The sequence below is a fragment of the Cucurbita pepo genome, chromosome 14, assembly GCF_057944985.1.
Source record: "Cucurbita pepo subsp. pepo isolate OVF chromosome 14, ASM5794498v1, whole genome shotgun sequence".
Lineage (NCBI taxonomy): Eukaryota > Viridiplantae > Streptophyta > Magnoliopsida > Cucurbitales > Cucurbitaceae > Cucurbita > Cucurbita pepo.
The window spans coordinates 12,783,917-12,804,460 of NC_141811.1; the positions used below are offsets into that span (position 1 = coordinate 12,783,917).

A 20,544-nucleotide genomic window follows, 5' to 3' on the forward strand; every position below is an offset into this window, starting at 1 on the left:
AGGACAATATCTATTAGCGGTAGACTTAGACGTTTTAAAACCTTGAGGGAAAGTCCGAAAGGAGAAGCTTAAAAAGGACAATATCTGCTAGCGGTATACTTGGGCCGTTCACATAATTATAGGAATTTGTTCTATAAGGACTCAATGGAGGAGTTATTTTACAAATAATTTCTCGTGAATGTAATTTGTTAGATAGATATTGTTTTAAATTTAATAAATGTAATTTGAAAGGTTTAGAGTTGTGGTTCGCTTATCGCTGCGGGTGGGACTCAAGATTGGCACCGCAAGCGGCTTGTCTGGACCTACTTGGGATGAAGGGAGCCTTGTCCTCACCATTTACTTGCTCTTTGAATTGTTTCTGCATACACAACAAGCAACAACGCTTTGAAGCATCAGATATCAAACCATGGGATTCTTTTTCCCTTCATGCTTTATACTTTCATGGTTATGAACCTAGGATGAATAGGGAAAGTAGAAGACATGATAACCGAATTTTTCTGGGAATAGTATAAGCCTATGTTATGATGCAAAAGTTCTTTCAATAACTTTTAAACCAACAAACGTAAATACAAATTACCCAATGAGTATCCCAAATAACTGACCCCGAAAATGCTATAATATTTTCGCATTTATCCCTCCTTGTAAACTTATGAAGTCAACAATTATATGACAGGGTCTACAACAAGCACCCTTCAACAATCATTCTTGATATTTGGCCATTGTCTTCAAATAATTTCTCAACGGCCAACTTTGAGAAACCCAGGCACAGTCTATTATCAATCACTCTTCCCCTCCTCAGAACCAATTTCTTGCAGGTAATGTTCCGCATCCAATGCTGCCATGCAACCTGCACCACAAGAAATAAATCTTAGCCAACGGATCCGAAGCAACTTGAATTGGTAAACCGTTACGGAGGACAAATTCGAAACATTGTAAATCGTACAAAAGGGAAATGCTTTAAGGCAAAAAGGACCAAAAGTCCCATTGTCTTGAGCTCAATACATAACACAGGCTAAACCTCTCATCTTCTCTTCAATGGTTCTTAGACACGAATTTTAAGCCAAAACAGACTTTATTTTACCTTTGAAAACATAAATTCAAGGGTTTGGGAGGAGGGCAAAGAAATAATGGGAAAATTGATGACTAACTTTTTACTTCGGAGGCAAATTCGGAGAGAAGCGTGGGGCAAGAGGGGTGAACAATGGGGCATATATTGAAACCAAGATTATGTAAAAAAGTTGTTGAATAAGAAAAACAATACTTTAGTAAAAGATCTTAAGCATACCATGTTAGTAGTGAATATATCACTATGTCAAGAAGCTTCTTATTATGGGCATCAATGTTAGCACAAAGGTTATTGAAAAATTTGCTAGCATATACGATTGTAAAAAGGGGGAATGACCAAATATGTACCTAGATTACCTTTAAAAAGGAAACCACACATCATTTTACATCTTAAAGACTATTAATGAAAATATAGAAAGAATGATTATCAAGAAGGTCATCATGTTATACTTAAAAAGGTAATCATGTTATACATTCAAAAGGTAGAAGTCCACCCTACTACAAGCCACACTTAACCAACCTCCCCACTTACTACGTGTCTCTATTTGAAATACCACATAAAGTGGCTACGGATATAGTAAGGTTATTCAGGAAATCTGTGGAAAGATGACTCACACCTTGTTCAATGAAATATCATAAACCTCCCAACAGAAAAGGGAACTCGATCTATTTTCGATAAAGAAGAAGAACAAAGCTCTTCTCGCAAAATGGATACAAAGATATATCATCACGAAGAAAATGCCTCGTAGAGAAAATTTATAAAGACTAAATATACCCCTACGTCATGCAAAAATTGACCCCCTCCATTCTTTTGCAAAGGTGCCTTAGAAGTACATAAAGAAATATCAAAACCTTATCACCAATTGAATTCGTCATGGGTGATGGAGGAAGCACATCATTCTGGACCAACAAATGGATAAAAACACCATGCTAGCCCTGCGGTATCCACTTTTGTACAAATTCTCTCATGACAAAAGAGCCACAATAGGGGGGGTCAGTGGACATATTCGATTAGCCACAGTGGGTGGAAGAACTTTCTAGCCACGATAGGTGGTCAATGTGACCCATGGGAAGTTATTAACTAAATAGTGCGGGTTAGTGGCCATATTTGATTAGCCTCCTTGCGCTTGCTCCACACTATACTGAGTGATAAGGGAGAGTTGTACTTGGTGAAGGGATTTTAGTTTGATATACTCACAAGGTGGATATAAGTGTGGCATGTATAAATTTTTTTAAGGAAATAAATAAATAAGCTCTTTGTGAAGTGAGTGTCCAGGCTAAACTCTTTCGCAAGTCTTTCTATTCACTTTTAAGGATTCATACCCACCCAAGAGGTGGTGTTAGGCTCAAATAGGTAAGTTTTGTCAGTGATTGGGTATCTAACAAAATCGTAGACCATGCAAGGATGAGTAACGAGATATGCGAAGAAGATCCATGGCGAGGCTGGGAGTTCATAGGGCAGGAAAAAAATCAAGTCTCAATAATGACCCTATAGGCCTAGCAAGTATCTAAGGGTAGGTAGAAATTTGAGATGGTTTCAATAACCTCTTGAATGTCAAACTAAAGTTTCATGAAAGTATACTACAATTACATTGTCAACCTGTCTCTATCGCAAGATTATTGATTTTATACTTATCATCCATTAAGGAGTTCTTCTCCCAATTATACATCTCTTCGTCATTTGATTGTTCCCTCCACAGGAAACTTTCTATTAGTCCACAAAATTCCTCCATCCTAACAGATTCTTGCTAATCAGGAGAGTGAAACCCCCCTTTCCATTGACCACTCGAACCACCACAACAAATAAGCCCATTTGTTTACATATTTCTCCAGACTTGGAATAATTGGGAAAGAAAACCAGCCTTTAATGTCATTGAGCAACTAAAAGGTTGACCTACATCAAGCATTCAACCTTTAGATCAAAATTTAGAATCATTTAATCTAAAGAATAACAACAAGAAACTGATCTGATCTAATCTAAAACAATAATAACACATATCCAAAATAATTCGACGCTCCTACTTCTTTATCATGTATCCTTCACTACCACATCTGCATGTTCAAAAAACTCAATTCAAAAAAAAGCAGAGCTCCACTTAGATTTTAGCAACTCCTCATAAATTTACCATGAAAACACATCCAATACTATTTAGAGTTATGGACCAAGACTTAAAGCATGTTAGATTACTATTTTTATTTGGGACAAATTACGAGAATATTTGGGAAATTACCACCTATTTTATGTATTCATGTTGTACAAGCCATGTAGCTTCTAAAAGTTATCTGCTAACCACCATTTGAGCAAATTGGACGTCACATCAGATTAAACTAGGGAGATGATTCCTTATCTTCTCCTATTTAGAGCGATTAGCATACATGTCTGTTCAAACAGTTTCTAGGAAGTAAACTGATTTTATGTACCCCATGCACTATTGAGGTTATACCTTAAAGTAGATAAATATTTGAACTTTTTTAAAATAACAGCAAAAAAGAAAAAAAAAAAAAAAGATACGGTTCTCTTTCTTTTACCAAGAATAGAACCTTGCTTCAGCAAAGCAATGCTTTTATGTGCAAAAAGCTTTTGCCTGGTGATGTACCTAATGCCTCAAAACACAGGCACCAAGTGTTTGGAAGTTAAGGAGAGCATTAAAATGGGGCGAAGGAAATTGAGGATGGAAACCAGAAAGTTTTTTACTGACCCGTTCCAGCAGCTGTGATAGCTTGTCTGTACTTCTTGTCTTGAACGTCACCAGCCGCAAAGACTCCCTGGATACTGGTCTGCGTCGTCCCTGGCTTCGTTAGCACGTAACCATCAGAATCGAGCTGGAGTTGTCCAGCTAAGAATTTGGTTGCTGGTTCGTGACCAATAGCGAAGAACAATCCAGAAACGTTCAAATCAGAAACCTTCCCGGAGACCAGATCATGGACCTTCAGACCCCCCAGGGCTCGTCCATTAGCGTCGCCGTAAGCTTCCTTAACCACCGAATTCCAAATCACCTCGATTTTAGGGTTGCTGGAGACACGCTGTTGCATGATCTTGGAAGCTCTGAAGGTGTCTCTTCGGTGGATAATATACACTTTAGAACCGTACTTGGTGAGGAAATTGGCTTCCTCCATGGCGGAATCTCCGCCCCCAATGACCGCCAAGGGCTTGTTTCTGAAAAGAGGCGCAGCGCCATCACAGACAGCGCAAGCCGAAATACCTCGATTCCAGAACCCATCCGCTTCACCGGAGCCAGGAAAGGTTAATCGCTTCGCAACCGCACCAGTAGCGACAACCACAGAGTCGGCAAGGACGGTCTTGGAATCAGTAAAGATCTTAAATGGCTTGGATGAGAAATCGACCTTGGTTACGGTCTCGGAGTAGATCTGAGTGCCAAAGCGAAGCGACTGTTTGCGGCAATTGTCCATGAGTTCGATGCCAAGAATGCCTTCGGGAAAACCAGGGAAGTTTTCAACGTCGGTTGTGGTAGTGAGCTGGCCGCCGGGGGCAATATCGTTGGCCATCCATCCTTCGAAGAGAATAGGCTTGAGCTCGGCACGGGCAGCATAGATAGCAGCAGTGTGGGCAGCGGGGCCACTTCCGATAACGCAAAGCTTGGTTTTAAGGGTCTCGGTAGCATCCGCCATGGCTGTGGAGCTTGTTGATATGGTGGCGATCGGAGCGGAAGGTATTGGAGAAGGTGGGATAGAGGCGCGGCAAATAGAATACAAGGCTTTTCGCAGTAAACTTGGAACGGTATTCAGCCCTCTATTATTCCGATTGCCTCCGAAGCGAGTGGCCATTGACTATTTAGATCTTTTTAAAAGGCTGTTTTACGCGTCCTACTGATCAGAGCATAGCTTATAATAAATGAGACATTAAATAAGATTTTAAAAAGTGGTGTCATATGCCTATCGTGTAAAATAACGTTGAATTATCCTTTGCTTCTCCATTTTTTTATTTTTTTGGTGCCAAGCTTGTCACCTTACCTAATGGAGTGGAGTTCCTTTCCGGTATTTGATTCTAATGATTTACTAAACACGACTCTTTATTTTTTGGTGCCAAGCTTGTCACCTTACCCATGGGCTTTCCGAAAAGGTCTCATACCAATGGAGAGAGTATTATTTGATTATAAATCCATGATCATTCCCTAAATTAGCTGATGTGGGACTTTCATCATCCAACATGTCTAACATGTATCAAAGTGTTCAAGTTATATACATGTGTTGGACATAGACACGTTAGCCAAACTAACGTGTTTGTGATTCTTAGGTCTTTGAAGGGTGTTGGTGATCGATTGTGGTTGACAATAGCGACCATAGTAACAAGGGTGAATGATGGCTTGGGACAACCACGATGGATGTGAAGATGGAGAAATTTAAGGTTAATGTAGGAATCTGGTTATTTTTATATAATCTAAAATTTTAAAATAGAAGTCATCTAAATAAATCTATTTTAGGGTTTTTTCTGATCATTATAATTTGGGAATGCTCAAGATTGTTGTGAGGGAATCTTAAGTTGACTGATTTAGGTTGATTTAGGTTAGGGTTTTTTCTGATCATTATAATTTGGGAATGCTGAGGATTGTTGTGAGGGAATCTTAGATTGACTGATTTAGGTTGATTTAGGTTAGGAAATGATCATGTACTTATAAATTTCCAAGCCATTTTAATAAATTAAAAGCAAATCCACCTCTGACAATATCCTACAATGGAAGTGAAAACTGTGGAGGTCTTGATGAAATACAAGCAATCCGCAATGGCTTCCGCGTAGAAGGAGTTAGAGCAGCGGAACGATCTTAGCCTGCACATGGCGACACACTTCGGTTGCGCAGCCGAACAAGGCTTTGGTCTCCGCCTCTTCTTAATCCCAATAATGGACCGCAAGCTCCGGGAATAGGAGCGACACCATGAATTTAAGATCCGCAACAGCCGCACGAACTTCGCCCGCAGCCTGGAGACGAGTGAATCTCCTGGAGTTGAGACAGAAGCCTCTGCAGGAGCGCCGCCGTCTAATCCTCCGATATGTAATAGGATCCATTGTCTAATCGGAGTTTCTTTTGGTGGAAATCGACTCTCACGTGAGAATGGTTGAAAGTTGAAACCGAATGAAAATGATTATTTATATATGCAACTGGAAAGTGAAAGTGGGGAAAATTTTGTATAATTATTTATTTTAAAATATCAGATATAAATATTTTAATTTTAAAAAATATTAATTAAATTGGTTACCTGAATTGCTATACTAATTAAAGTCTTATCTTTTAAATATAATTATGTATTCTAAAATTTTAAAAACATTTTAGATTAACATATTATAAACATTTATTAGTTAATTCACAATTTGGCCGACCAAATATGTTATTATTATTTTTATTTTTTTAGAAAAAGGCAAAATGTTAAATTTAAAACATCTATTTATTCATTTCAAACATAGAATTAAAATTAATATTTATTTTATATTTAAATAAAAAATAAATACTTATAGGAGGTGATTATTGGTGGACCTATTTTAATTTAAAGAAAAAAGTATTTTTAAAAAATAATATTAATCATATCCCCTTTGGAAGACTTTCACGAATGTTTGTTTTACAACTATTAATATTAATTTGAATTTAAGATCCGGTCGGTTCAACTCTCTTTAGGCTCATTGACGGACCGACTCCGACCGAAAAAGGCTATAAACCGACCGATGAAGTTGGTTCGGTCGGTTTGGGTGGATGGGCTCGGTTTGTCGGAAATTTTTGGTGGCCTCATTATTACAATGTGAAGTGCAAAAAGTATCTGGCGGGTGGTGGTATTAAGAGTAAAAATTAGTAAAGAAATGGAGCCCCCGCCATTGCTAGGGCTTTGGTTCCATGCCAGATCTCTCTTCATCCAACGACGAAGAACATAGCAATGTCGTTGAAGCCTTCGGATTTGGACTCTTCAGCTTTTGATGCGCAATCTTCGTCCAATCCGATTCCCTCGGATGCTACTCCGGTTCCCTTGGATCCCCCCTCCACCTCCTCCACCCTCTCTGAATCTGAAGAAAATCACTGCTCATCGTCCTCACCTTCATCCACACCACCTCCGGTTCATTTACCTCTCTCTTGGCCTCCCGATGCCACTCTTTCCCTTCAATGGATTCAGCATCTCATCGCCGCTTTCGATTGGTCTTCCAAAAATTTATCTCCATCCGAGTTTCCTTCTGTTCTTCCCGTCTCTGTTTTCGACACTCTAATCCTCACAGCTTCCAAAATCCTCCACAAAGAACCCAATTGCCTCAGAATCCTCGACGACTCAGTCGCCAGCAGCGACTCGACTGTAGTCGTTGTCGGAGACATCCATGGGCAATTTCATGATCTCATCTTTCTTCTGCAGGATGCTGGGTTTCCTTCTGATAATCGTTTCTTTGTCTTCAATGGTGATTACGTCGACAGAGGGGCTTGGGGTCTTGAAACTTTTATTCTCTTATTGGCTTGGAAGGTATTTATGGTCTGATTTTAGTTCTCTCTTTAGCACCTTCGCTTACTTTTAATCTTTCATGTAATCATGCTCCGTGTATTGTCCGGGATTTTATGTTATGCGTACAGTAGCATGTGACCTGCTGATTAATTCTTTTTCTAGTCTCTGTTCAATCTCTATCAGCTCAGCCTAGTAATTGTTCTCCCATTTGTTTAAAAAAAAACATGGCATCACGTATATCCTTGCTACTTTGTAGTGTTTCTTTGCCTTGAACAGGGGGTTTTCATTTGATTAAATTCTGATGGATAATGTCTAAAGGTGTTTATGCCACATCGGGTATTTCTTCTTCGTGGAAACCACGAGTCCAAGTACTGCACATCCGTTTATGGTTTTGAGAAGGAGGTTCTAACCAAGTACGGAGACAAAGGTAAGCATGTCTATCGGAAGTGTTTGGGGTGTTTCGAAGGGCTGCCTTTGGCCTCCATTATAGCTGGATGTGTATTTACGGCTCATGGAGGACTTTTCCGCAGCATATCAGTTCCTTCATCTAAAAGATCAAAAGGGAAGAAAAATCGTAGGATAATCTTAAATCCTGAAGCCAACGGGTTATCTCTTGGTTCATTAGAGGAACTATCCAAAGCCAGAAGATCGGTTCTTGATCCCCCATGGGAAGGCTTGAATTTAATACCTGGTGATGTGTTGTGGTCTGATCCCTCGATGACTCCCGGGCTCTCCCCAAATAGAGAGAGAGGCATAGGTCTCTTGTGGGGTCCTGATTGCACTGAAGAATTCTTGAAAAAATTCGATCTGAAGGTAATTTTATCTAACTCATCGCTTTGTCAATTAATTTGAGATGTTAACAATGTTCATGTGTGTGTGTTTGGATTACGATCTCTCTTTATTCTCTAAAAGATACATTTTATACAACCCTCCCTGGGTTTGGGGCTTGACTTTCTTCCCCCCTTTTGGTTATTTTCTGTCATCTATAAAAAGTGTACCTTATAGGAGAAACATTGTTATGAAACATCTTTGTTGAAAAACAAGACCTTTAACATCAACAAACTTTTTTTTGTAACAGATTTTCAAAATCCAATCAGTTTACGGTTAAGAAAACCGATTTGGAAGATCTTAAAGAGAACAATGTGTAGATAAGACACAAATGTAACACGTTATAGAATACGTCAACATGAATTATATTTTTTATATATATATTTGTGAGACAGAATAAGAACATGGTACACAAACTGAAGAAGAATATAAGAGAATTAAAAGAGTTAAATGCAAGGAAACATATGTTCGACCAAATAGCCTAATGCTGTGATACCAAATGTTATGAAACTCTTCGGATTTGATCTAACAACCTTGTTGAAGAACAAGATCTTTAGATCTAAATTATCCAAGAGAAAGTTTTGGAACGGATTACCTTGATGATCAAGATCAAGAGTAAAAATTAATATTGTTTTTAAACTCGTGATTCGAATCACTTCACAGAAGGTTTGATCAACACCACTTGAACGACTCTAGCATGCAAGTTCTAGACACAAGAATTTGCAAAGTGAAAAACTTAGCTCTCAACAAAGCTAAAATCAAAACTCTATTTCTATTCTTTTCTTTTATTGTAGACATCACATTTTGAATTTAAAAGAATAGAGTTTCTATTTTTACTTTGTTGAGAGCTAAGTTTTTTACTTTACAAACTCTTGTGTTTAGAACTTGCATGTTAGAGTCATTCAAGTGGTGTTGATCAAACCTCTTGTGGAGTGATTCGAATCACGAGTTTAGAAACAAGTTTTCTTTAGTCTTGATTTTGATCATCAAGGTAATTTGTTCTAAAATTTTCTCTTGGGTTGATTCTTATCGTTTATGGGATTCTTGGATAATTTAGATTTAAGGGTCTTGTTTTTCATCAAGGTTGTTAGAACAAATCCCAAGAGTTTCATAAGATACATTTTTAATGCAAATTTTAGCTAAGGAATTATTATACTAGTTTTACTGGTGGTGGCGGTCAATGTGTCCGAAACTTCTTCTAAATGTTAAATAAAAATTTAAAATCACTCAACTATAAAATGTTCTCGAGTAATAAATGGTTGATCAAGGAATACTCTTCGGTTATAAATTTTTTACTTGGACTGGGCCCAAGCTTATTTTTTACCTTTGTTGAACAAAAACGTGATTTTTGTATTATAGAAGTCAATTATACGTGACATGAACTACTAAGTCGTCTCCGAATCCTTGTTTCTAGGCTCTTTTGTAACTATTTGCTTGGTCTTATTTCTCTTGACGGGAGTCCTTGTAATTTGACTCTTTTTTATGGGCCTTTTCTTTCTTGTATGCATGCTTATTCTTTCATTTTCTCCATCAAAGTCAAGTTTTTTTCATTGAAAAAATCATTGTAACTGTTTGCATGTGAAACCGTTGCATACTTGAGGACAAGGCTACGGACTTTGACTTCTTTTTTGAATACCTTTCTTACATTGCTCTCACTTGATGTAAATTCTCCCCATATTTTTAGGACTATAGCCTTACTTCTCTTACTTCACATTTTTTTATAAGAGACAATTTCATTGATGATTGAAATTTACAAAAGGATGTAGTATCCATGATGTTTACAAAGGCAATTTTTTTTTTTAAAAAAAAAAATCATATTGACACCTTTGTCTCTTTTGTAATTACATCTCATCAATGAAATGAATGACGCTTGTTTCTCATAAAAAAAAATTAAAAAGCAAAAGGGGCGGAGGCAATAACTATATATCTTTCCAGAAGTACGTTCTGCTTTCTTCTCCTGTTCTTATATATGTAGAAGCTTAATGTATAGATCAAGCCTCGTGATATGCTTCTAGGGATTTTCGTTACTTGCTGGTTTCTTTCTCCCTTCTTCCAAGAGTATTCCAACCCTCCTCTCCATTTCCGATCTTTTATGTATTTTGTCTCCTTTCATTTCTTCCGCAGCTGACTTTACTATATCCTTCATAGATTACCCTTTCATGATCCTTCCCTTTGACGTGGTGATTTTGGTGCTTTAATTCTAAAGTCGTCAAAATAGAGAAGAAAACAATGAACAATATAGGTCATGTGTTTGAGAGGCTTGTTCTGTTCTTGAATTCCTAATTTGCTTCCTCTCTTTCGTCTCCTTTAATATTGTACCCCTGAACTCAATGACTAACTAGTAAAAACCTGTCCAACTGCCTAACTCTCTATCTGGCATCTAACATTAGCATATGCCGTTGAACACTGCCAACAATACTCAACTCTAGGTGTATCTTTTATGACATAAAGCAAACTGTCTAGAAGGCCTTGGTCAATTAGTGATGGTAACCTTTTCCTTTTTTGTTGTGTAGCTAATTATCAGATCCCATGAAGGTCCTGATGCTAGAGAAAAGAGACCCGGTCTTGGAGGAATGGATCAGGGTTACACGATAGATCATGTTGTAGATTCTGGGAAATTGATTACTTTGTTTAGTGCTCCAGACTATCCACAATTTCAGGTATTGACTGGATCTTTATCTCTTTATCTAGCGGTTGACATTGATTTGTTTTTAATCTTTGTACTTCTTTCAAGTTCTTCTCTTTTGTCTATTTAAACTAAGCTTGGAGGGATAAGGTTTCTATCAATCACCTTGGCAGATTAAAAATCAGTGTCAGCCATCCGTGATGTTTTGCCTCTAGAAATCAGTATTAGTAGAATATCACACGTTGCCTGGTAAAAAAGAATTGCAATCTGTACGACATTTTTTGTTTCCATTTGAAAACTACTTGTGCTACGTTTATTTTTGCCCAATGGGAAGTTTTTTTTATATTTGAGCGTCTGCAGTCTTTTAAACATAATGGTATCATGTATGTTTGGTGGGCACAAGTTTGAAGATAAGTAGTGAAGAGATAGTTACACATAGGGTTTCTTTTTTAAAAATTATTAATTATAAATGTAACGACATTCATTAGTATCTTGTTAATTTTTTCTTGGTCAACAATATATTAGTTTTATTTCCTTAAGGGCAATATAAACATCTTTTGAAAAAAATAACAATATCTTTTAAACTTGAATAAGCGTGTGGTTTTGAAAGACCCTTCAAAATATTCTACCAAGAACATTTTTAGATTTCTCCTTACCTCAATTCTTTGAGAGAGGTTGATCTCTCCCCCAAGCTAAAAAACAAAAAGATCTTTCTTAAGGCTTCTCCTTACCTCAATTCTTTGAAGGCACATGCCTATCGTGCGCTTTCTTATACGCGTATTGGAGGGTTTTTTAAAACAATGATTACAAACTGAAGTAGGAGATAATTCACATCTAAATATTGCAGTACAAAGGCATTTCATTGTCTTGATAAATGAGTAAATTTGATATTACCTTTTATTTCACCTGAAGTGAGAGAACTGTTTTCCTTTCTGTTTTTCCCTGCAGGCTACTGGGAAGAGGTACAAAAATAAAGGTGCATATATTGTTCTAGAACCTCCGAATTTTGATGTTCCACTCATTCATAGTTTTGAAGCCATTACTCCACGACCGAAGGTAGGAAGCTATTACTTTGTTTAGAAGATTATTTTCAAGATGGTGAATCTTTCCTACTAGATATTAAAACCATATTTTAAAACAATTGAGGTGCTTGCGTCATGTCCTATGACTTACGGCCCAACACAGTTATCCAATAGCTTAAAAAATCGTATCAGAACATGAGCTTTCAATGTTTCTTTATTAACTGAATTGATGTAAATTTCCATCTTTGTTCCTTAGAACTTAACGACACAAAGGTAAAACCTCCACACTATGTCTATTTATCCCCCTCCTCCTACTCTCTAATCAAAGGCCTCCTAATGTTCTCGGGCTCCATTAGGAGGAAAACCTAAACATGCAGCTTTTTGGGACCCTGTGTACAACGAAATCAGGAGAAATTGGCCAAGTGGAAGGGATTTCTGATTTCTGAAGGAGGTGGAGACACCTTGATTGATGCAGTTTTAATTAGCATCCCTTATTAGTTTCCATCTATCTTTAACTTTCCATATCAGAACACTAACTTTCCTTGGACTTAAGCTGATTGTTGAAAACAGATCCTTAGGCAAGGAAGAGTGAGATGTCTGATATTTGTATTCTTCAAATTCAATATCCTTCAAGTTTCTTCTAGTTTCTAATTTCCATTATGAATGAATAGAAACCCAATTTTCACCAGGATAGGGGACAAAAGGAAAAGGGAGAAAAGTCTGTTCTGTCTTTTCATTTTTTTTCCTCTTGTCCTATACGTTAATACTCTCGTTTATCAGGGGATGTACCATTGTTCCTTTGCCCTTTTACCTGATGACCATTTAGATCTTTACCATAACATCCTCGCCCCAGGTTTCTTTTTGAAGAGGCTCAGAAGTCAGTTGGAGATAGGGATGATGTATTATCCCATTCCACCACTCTCTCTTATAATGATAGAAAGATGTGTAATGCTACGTAATTACTTTTGAGGCCTTGGAACGGGAGCTAACTGTTATTGCTTTGCATGCAGGTCAATGCGTACTATGATTTTGAGGATGTAATTGACTCTGACGAAGAATTAGATTTGGCAACAATGACAACTGATTCATGAATGCAAGTTGTGTAGTTTATGAAATCATTAAATTTGTATTATATACACTAAGTTGCAGGAGGAAGCATCCTATTCTGGTTTATGGTAATCTGACAGTTGATTTCATTCAAGTGTCGTAAAATCTATATACATTTGTATTTAAATTATATGAATTACATGTGTTAGTTCACTTGAAAATGAAAATTTCGTCATGCTTTTCATTTTTAATAACGACACCATGATGCACCTGTTCTTTAGACCATTGAATAGACCTCTTAATATGCCACTTCATTTACATCCTTGACAAGTTTTGGTACTGTATACTTCGCTTCAGGAAGATCAGAAATTCTTTTTTCCTATGAATGCTTGCACATGATGTTTTTAGGACAGGTTTTGGTACTGTAGGAAGATTGGAAATTCTTTTTTCCTATGATTACTAGCACATGATGCTTTTAGGACGAGTTTTGATGTTTTTATTGCCCTTGGTTTATATGCCCTTGGTTTATCTTGACGAATATCACTTGTACGTCGCTTGTATGTTGAAATGGAAGTGACATCGACAAAACGAACTATTGAAAATGTTTGGGTGTCAACTCATTAAGTCTTATCGACAAGAATAAATGAACAATTGCTAAAAGTTATAAGCAACAATGAGTACTAATTTGTAAACTTATTACCTTAGATTAGAAGGGGCTTTCGCATAAGATACAACTATAGCTCCTCGATGTCAACTAACCACTACCAACGATCTTACAAAGCAAAATCTTGTTTCCTACCTAGCTAAGCGGTTTTTTGCTACTGTCAAACTGTATTAACATTATAAAACAATCTAACATTATCGAACTACAAGATCGGTTTGTACATAGAACTTTAAGTGGGGCATGTTGCAGCTTCATTCCAACTGTTCAAATGGAACACGAACAAACAACTGTCCGTGTAAGGTGACAACGGCAGAAGTCTGATGTGGATCAATCCTCGACGGTAGGCTGACCACCTGGCACCAAACAACACGCATTGATTCATTCTACATTTAAGTTAATCTGATTTTTCTCTCTTTATTTTCTTCCTTTCTCCAGGCAAAGAATTTAAAGGTTCGAGGGCGAGGAAATCAGGGGAATACAGATTAAAACAAGGAAAAACGTAGAAAGACCTATACATTTCAACAATGGAATAAATAGTTGAAGATAGTTCTAGTTACTCAAATAAGCTGTGCCAGAATTGAGTTGAGGAGGGTAAGGACCTTTTTGAAGGGTGTGACACCCCATGGATTCTCAGGATGTTCGGGTTCACCACTAATTACCAAGCGTCCCGCCGGATCAGACTGAACACGCACCTGTAGAAACAGAAACAGGAATTGGGAGAATATTTATGCACTGCTTGTTTCTACTATGAAACATATGTACTGATTCTGACCAAAACAAAATAAAAGTCGAGAGGTATCGATGTCTTGAGCTCAAAGCCTAAGGCCTCACGAGCTAAGGGTAGCTACAGCCAACAGGATGGAAAATGCTCAGCTCTTAGCCATCGCAAGAAATCAGAAATTTCAAAGAAAGTGTTGTCAATTGAGCTTCTTAAAAGTATTTTGAAAAAGATACATTTTTTATAGATGATAATTTCATTTGATTAAATGAAATAAGTAATTAAAAATAAACAAAGCCAGATTCTCCATGAGAACCATACACATTGCAAGTAATGAAAAAATTGAAAACAAAAATGATGTACCTCCTCACGAAGTAGTCCGGGAACTAATGCATAGACCTCATAACAATCTTTCTGCAACAAGAATGTACTTGCTTTGTAAGTTGATCCTACGATCATTATTTGATGTGTTTTTTTAGTAGAAACATACTCCAGAACTTACAGTTTTCTGCACATTGACTTTGACCCAGTCGGCTGGTTGTCCAATATCAACTACTGCTACGTCCAGCCTAGCCATTAAAAAACGAACAGCAAAAATGCTAAATTAATTTCCATCAGCCCATCTAATGTTTCTTACATGGGTAGACGCAAATTGGCCAACTGTCATATAATGTGTAGCTGTATCAAGATGCGTAAAATAGAAAGCCATATAAAGAGGGAACACTAACTGTGGTTTGGGTGATTTTGTACGTGCTGATTTCATGGCATGCTCCATGTAAGATGATTTCTTGCGTTTAAGAAGACCTACATCAACCAAAATAATAACATATATTTATATTTATATATCAGATTGAAGGAATAATTCAGCTATGCAGCTATCCATACTGTAAAGAACCCAAAAGAAGCTTACCAATGCTTTTAAGTTGTTTTTCCCTTTTCTGCATTGAAAGTGAGTTCTTATCCTACAGAAATTATTAAAAAGGAATCACATTGGAAACGGATAGTAATGGAATAAATTGAGGATGCACAAGAGAAATAAATCCATGAAACACCCAGCATTCACCAGACCTTGATAATAGGGTCACTAACTTCACCATTTCCCAGTAGACGTGAGTGCCAACCCTGCATGGCACGTGCTGCAGCATCTCTTCGTGCTCTACCTGATCCTGGTCCCTGATGAAAGTTGAGAGAGAGAGAGAGAGAGAGAGAGAGAGAGAGAGAGAGAGAGAGGTTTAAATAATACAAATTACTGCAGAAATTTGATCGTGTACCATATTGTCTCTTTGGTATTTCCTCGGCAATACAATACAAACATAAGCAGGATCAATAAAACTGCCAACATTATTAATTCGGTTGATCACAACAAGACCAGCCTGGTGAAAATACTAGCACCTCTTGATTCATATCTTCGAAGTACTAGTTCCTAAATAATAGTTAAAATCATAGTCACTAGCACTGAATTCTATGAAATGAAGTGCTTTGTAAGCTTCTACTCTGTCTTACTTCATCTTGTTAGCAAAAAAAAAAAAAAAAAAAACACCATAATAGATTACTTTCCCTAAAAGTTGCAGTATGGCAGAGAAACATGAATATACTACCAGACTACAAAGTTGAACAAAAAATATCACCTAGATGCAAGAAGACCATAGCCTTGTATCTTTCATGATGAAATAAAATAATGTACGTCCAGCAGCTTGAAATTCTTACCTGGTTTTCAATACTCATAGGTTCTGAGTTGGAAGCAATAGGTACACTAAGTTCACCACCATGGGTTTTATGCCTCTCATAATCAAGGAGAGCCTAAAAAAAACTCAAGAAGTTACAACCAAAAGTATAGTGTTGCGTAGCTTATGCAACTATATGTTTCTGTTTCCATGTGTAAATGGAAGATGGACACACTTGAGTTTTGATACAAAGATAAGGTACAAAAAAGCACCAAAAAAACACAGATAATAAATTGAAATAATACTTGGTATGGTAAAAATACATGGATTTAAAACTTCATCCATTTGAAACAAGTGCAATGGATTATAACATCATTACAAGAATTCAAATGACCCAAAGTAGCCTTTACAAACCCATTACATACTTTTTTATAAGAAACCTATGACTATGAAGATCCCCCCATAACACTAGCCATCAATTCAAAAAACTTCCCCATGTGACCAAAGTGATCAGCGCATACAAATTGCAGATATAAATACATCAATGAAAATACAAAATATTCAAAGAAAATATCTTTCCACCATCACCTTCTCATAAAATCCTCGAAATGTCCATGAAACTGTCGTACATGTCCTGCAAAAAAAAAAAAAAAAGGTGATAAAAAAATCCTATCATATCTACGCTGAAGGACAAGGCAATATAAAAGGCCCAACAATTCCTCCCCAAATGGGGATGTTACAATTCAGTGACTATGGAACCATATATTCTTCAAACTACGTGAAGAATGCATCAACAATGATTTTAATGTAAAATCAGCATCAGGTTAGGCATTAAGCTAGGATGTTCAATGCTTTCAGACAATATAACTGCTTTTACTCTTAATACACGAAAGAAAGACAGGTGAAAGAACATAAAATACTATAAATTGGCAAAAGTAGCAACTTGTCTCCCATAATGTCACATGGGAAGATTTTGACAACGTAATCTACAAATTGTGTCCATACTTTGGGGGCTTGAAAGACTCTCCTACTTGCCGCCACAACTTGCATGAAGTCACCTGTCCAAAAAGGATGCCAGTTGTGTCAAAAATAAGATTTCAGAGCTGCAAAATTAATCAAATGAAACAAGAAATCTCATGACAAGAAAACAAAATAAAAACATAAATAATAGACCCGCAATTTTCTAATTTTCTCCCCCCCAACTACCTATGACCTAAGGCTGTTGGAAGAAGAGAGGTTAAAGACTTTATATGGAGTTGCATATATCAAGAGCATTTACTTGACCATTAAATTTAGGCACATTACAGATTTCAGAAAGACTAATGTGGTCATTCACAACACTTCATAACTAGCCACTCACTATGTATGAAGCTGCTAAGCCCACAAACAGAGAATCGTATGAGAACTATCTTCAAAATATTTATAGTAGATTTTATGTGATTCAAAAACATGTTCATTAAAGCAAGAAACTAGTTTTCAATTTCAGATTATTTTTCATAGGAAACGTATACACCAGACAAGAAACACAGTGGTCATTACAGAAAGAACAACAGAATATACCTTGTCATAGCCTCCCAATCTAGTCACAGCCCTCCATAACCTTATAATAAAAAGTTTAAAATGTGAGCTCAAACTCCAATTCCTATTGGAGGATGAAAATCATGCTGCAGTAATGAAGAATAAAAATATTACTTGAGGCAATTCAGACCCTCTCCATAGAACTTGGGAGGTTTGAACTCCAGGCTTCTTTCTCTGAAGAAGTTCTCAAGCTCCTTCATGAAAGCAGATTGCTCTTCTTCTGTTCCGGATTCACTACCTTCAGAAATATGATTTTCATCCAAAATAAACGAGTGACTCATATTTGTATGCCCATTATGAGGTGTAGTAACACTGTCTTCATTGAGCTTCAACCCTATGGCATTTTCTGTTTCCGCTTTAATACAAGATGGCACTGGATGGGGAGTTACAGGTTCATCATGATTTGCGATTAAAGGATGATCAAGAGAACCAGTTTTAGTTTCAGGCATCTCAAAGGCCTCAGATTTGGCATCCATGGAGGACTGGACAGTTTCTATGTGAGAGTTGGAAGTAGCAGCATCTAAACCCAACTCCCTTGGGGGCAACTCATCAGGGCCAGTTTTGACAAGAGTCTCAGGTGAGTCAATCTCTTTTTCACATGAGTTGGGAGTTGCCTCAGCTGTCACACAGAGAGAATCATGGAGCTCATCTTTCGCATTAACTTGGTTGCCTTCACTTAAAGCAACTGGAACATCCTGTGCAGATTCCTGTTTCTCCTTCGCATCACACATCTCCGGTTCCAAAGAGAGAATTCTACAACTAATGGAAGTTAGGCTTTCAGAAGAAAGTTTAAGTAAAGAAGGAAAGAATGCAGCTCATGGAATTTAGGTTTTCAGAAGTCTGTTAAGGAAAAAAATGCTACATAAAAGAAAATGGAAACCCAACCCAGAATCCGGAAAATAGAGTTGGGCATCTTTACATGAAAGTAGTAGGACTAGCAATACTCGCTAGATGGGCTACCCAAAACGCTCAAGCCAGGATCCTCATCTTAGTTTTTCAGGAAAGACCTAACCCTAAGAGTCGATTCTTCCGCCCTCCCCTTAGCAAGAGAATCGAGTAAACGGAACAGCGTGCACATGTGCCTCAAATGCATAATACATCAAGGCTCCAAAGATGATTGGCGCAATGAGAAGAGAGAGAAAGCAAATATTTCATATGCATTTTGGGGGGGTTGGTGAAGGGGGAGGAGAAGGAAGACATTATCAGATGCTTATTGCTTAATTTGGAAAAGAAAAAGGAGTGGCATGCTTCAAGATTCATACCTGGAAAACAAGAACGAGCTATGGAAACGGAGATTACTGCTTTGATGTTCTGTGGTAGTTTTACGAACATGCAATCCAGAAAGAAACCCTAAAAATCACCTGCACTTCACCGTTCTTCTTTTCAAATCCGATTGCACGTTCAGTTGGGTAGTAGTGAAATTTGAATTCGACGTCGTCTATTTCTAGTTCGACTCGCGCTGGAACTGCGCGCCTTGAATGAGAACCATGGCCATCAGAACTTGGACGTCCGTAAGTGGTTCAGGAACGAACATAGATGGGCTTTCTATGAAACAACAAAGCGACCGCCCATCCCAGACGGGCTTTCTATTTGAGTGTGACATGTCACAACCTTACTATGAAACAACAAAGTGGCCGCCCTCTCTAAACGAGTTCGAAGAGGATGGTGCATCATCTAACAGACTATAAACAATGGCCATTAAAGAGAAAATGAGACATAAGGTTCGAGTAGGGCCTCATGCCTTAACCTCGAAAGTTGGGGTTTCAAAGAAAATTTGGGCATGCGGTCTGGAATCAACTCCGTCCATATGAAATATAAATGCTCGCCAAATTTAATGTCAATCGAACATCAAACGGGTACTCCACGACACCGTATGACCGTTTGCCAAAATAGCGTTTACCTCGAAGAGGATTGAAAACTCCTCAAAATGTACCTTAAGGGGAGGCATGATGTCAACTCTCCACCACCCACTGACCCATGTGGCATAAGTGAGCTACCCTAGGGCACATATGCGTGTTACAGTGAAGACGAGCATTGCGAGACGAGTGTCTCAAGCGACTTTCTTTGAAATAGGTCTTTCAAAGGTAGTACCGAGCAACGTGGGTGTGTCGGTATTGTGCTATAGCCCATGTGTTGAAGGTTGAATTTTGCACTTGCTATCTAGTATGGAGTTCGTAAATGATATGGCATGGACATGGGGGGTCCAATACCTCGATAGAACCTGAATTGATGAATGTAAATAGGTCTTTCAAAGGTAGTACCGAGCAACGTGGGTGTTTCGGTATTGTGCTATAGCCCATGTGTTGAAGGTTGAATTTTGCACTTGCTATCTAGTATGGAGTTCGTAAATGATATGGCATGGACATGGGGGGTCCAATACCTCGATAGAACCTGAATTGATGAATGTTCAAGATGTCTCGATGTTTTGAACGACACGTGGGTCCGTTCTTGATGGCATGACCAACAACTCTATGTTGATTGGGAACCAAGATGATGTAGAATGGCACATGGGCCAGTTCTTGGGATGTTGTCACAATACATGGGCCATGTCGATTGGGAACCAAGATGATGTGGATGTAACGTTGCACACGAGAAACCTTGACCCCGAGTAAAGGCATGGTCTAGTCGAATGACTTGGTCTGGTGTATAGACAAGTCGGTTATGTCGTAGATGATTGAACATGCACGCGCAAATCACAAAGCGGGACGAAAAATGAATATGGGACTTGAATTCTCCTAAAGGCTAGTCGTGAGCGTATCAAAATCATAACACTGCGGAATTGAAAAAATACGATGCATATCTAGTAAGAATAAGTTTCTAAAATTTTGCATGTGATAAATTTGCAATTTTGAACCTAGAAGACTTATAAACTTGTTTTATATCATAAATATTTATAATTATTA

General features: G+C 37.7%; 3 protein-coding genes across 6 annotated transcripts; 1 reads left to right on the plus strand and 2 right to left on the minus strand.

The window, feature by feature from the left end:
- Nucleotides 1-519: 519 nt before the first annotated feature.
- On the minus strand, nucleotides 520-4,866 carry LOC111809941 (thioredoxin reductase NTRB). 2 transcript variants are annotated; one of them, XM_023696420.2, is made up of 2 exons: nucleotides 3,765-4,866; nucleotides 520-847 (listed from the first exon to the last, which is right to left on the minus strand). In XM_023696420.2, the coding sequence occupies exons 1-2, from the start codon at nucleotides 4,849-4,851 to the stop codon at nucleotides 777-779; spliced, it is 1,158 nt and encodes a 385-aa protein (XP_023552188.2). In that variant the 5' UTR covers nucleotides 4,852-4,866; the 3' UTR covers nucleotides 520-776. The 2 variants fall into 2 exon arrangements, with proteins under 2 accessions (XP_023552188.2, XP_086973574.1); XM_087117448.1 differs by lacking the exon at nucleotides 520-847 and adding an exon at nucleotides 855-2,959.
- A 1,959-nt stretch (nucleotides 4,867-6,825) lies between these two features.
- Nucleotides 6,826-13,271, plus strand: PP7 (serine/threonine phosphatase 7). The gene is made up of 5 exons (XM_023696907.2): nucleotides 6,826-7,515; nucleotides 7,813-8,307; nucleotides 10,836-10,982; nucleotides 11,897-12,004; nucleotides 12,981-13,271. The coding sequence occupies exons 1-5, from the start codon at nucleotides 6,946-6,948 to the stop codon at nucleotides 13,059-13,061; spliced, it is 1,401 nt and encodes a 466-aa protein (XP_023552675.2). The 5' UTR covers nucleotides 6,826-6,945; the 3' UTR covers nucleotides 13,062-13,271.
- A 427-nt stretch (nucleotides 13,272-13,698) lies between these two features.
- LOC111809871 (AT-rich interactive domain-containing protein 3) lies at nucleotides 13,699-19,208 on the minus strand. 3 transcript variants are annotated; one of them, XM_087117406.1, is made up of 13 exons: nucleotides 19,003-19,208; nucleotides 17,756-18,394; nucleotides 17,624-17,663; nucleotides 17,069-17,121; nucleotides 16,652-16,697; nucleotides 16,107-16,199; nucleotides 15,468-15,572; nucleotides 15,310-15,361; nucleotides 15,128-15,203; nucleotides 14,902-14,968; nucleotides 14,763-14,813; nucleotides 14,281-14,373; nucleotides 13,699-14,034 (listed from the first exon to the last, which is right to left on the minus strand). In XM_087117406.1, exons 2-13 carry the CDS (start codon nucleotides 18,370-18,372, stop codon nucleotides 13,933-13,935), a joined length of 1,395 nt encoding a protein of 464 aa, XP_086973532.1. In that variant the 5' UTR covers nucleotides 18,373-18,394; nucleotides 19,003-19,208; the 3' UTR covers nucleotides 13,699-13,932. The 3 variants fall into 3 exon arrangements, with proteins under 3 accessions (XP_086973532.1, XP_086973530.1, XP_086973531.1); XM_087117404.1 differs by having other exon boundaries at nucleotides 18,904-19,208; XM_087117405.1 differs by having other exon boundaries at nucleotides 17,756-18,400; nucleotides 18,904-19,208.
- Between the last annotated feature and the right edge of the window lie 1,336 nt (nucleotides 19,209-20,544).

Excerpts from the sequence above, each read along its gene's own strand:
- LOC111809941 (XM_087117448.1), bottom strand. The coding sequence starts at position 4,851 with ATGGCCACTCGCTTCGGAGGCAATCGGAATAATAGAGGGCTGAATACC. Across the intron at positions 2,960-3,764 it reads TATCACAGCTGCTGGAACGG|GTCAACCTTTTAGTTGCTCA; the intron begins GTCAGTAAAAAA and ends TGCTTGATGTAG.
- PP7 (XM_023696907.2), top strand. The coding sequence starts at position 6,946 with ATGTCGTTGAAGCCTTCGGATTTGGACTCTTCAGCTTTTGATGCGCAA. Across the intron at positions 8,308-10,835 it reads TGAAAAAATTCGATCTGAAG|CTAATTATCAGATCCCATGA; the intron begins GTAATTTTATCT and ends TTTGTTGTGTAG. Across the intron at positions 10,983-11,896 it reads CAGACTATCCACAATTTCAG|GCTACTGGGAAGAGGTACAA; the intron begins GTATTGACTGGA and ends TTTTCCCTGCAG.
- LOC111809871 (XM_087117406.1), bottom strand. The coding sequence starts at position 18,372 with ATGTGTGATGCGAAGGAGAAACAGGAATCTGCACAGGATGTTCCAGTT. Across the intron at positions 16,698-17,068 it reads GAGTCTTTCAAGCCCCCAAA|GACATGTACGACAGTTTCAT; the intron begins GTATGGACACAA and ends TTTTTTTTGCAG. Across the intron at positions 15,573-16,106 it reads CTATGAGTATTGAAAACCAG|GGACCAGGATCAGGTAGAGC; the intron begins GTAAGAATTTCA and ends AACTTTCATCAG.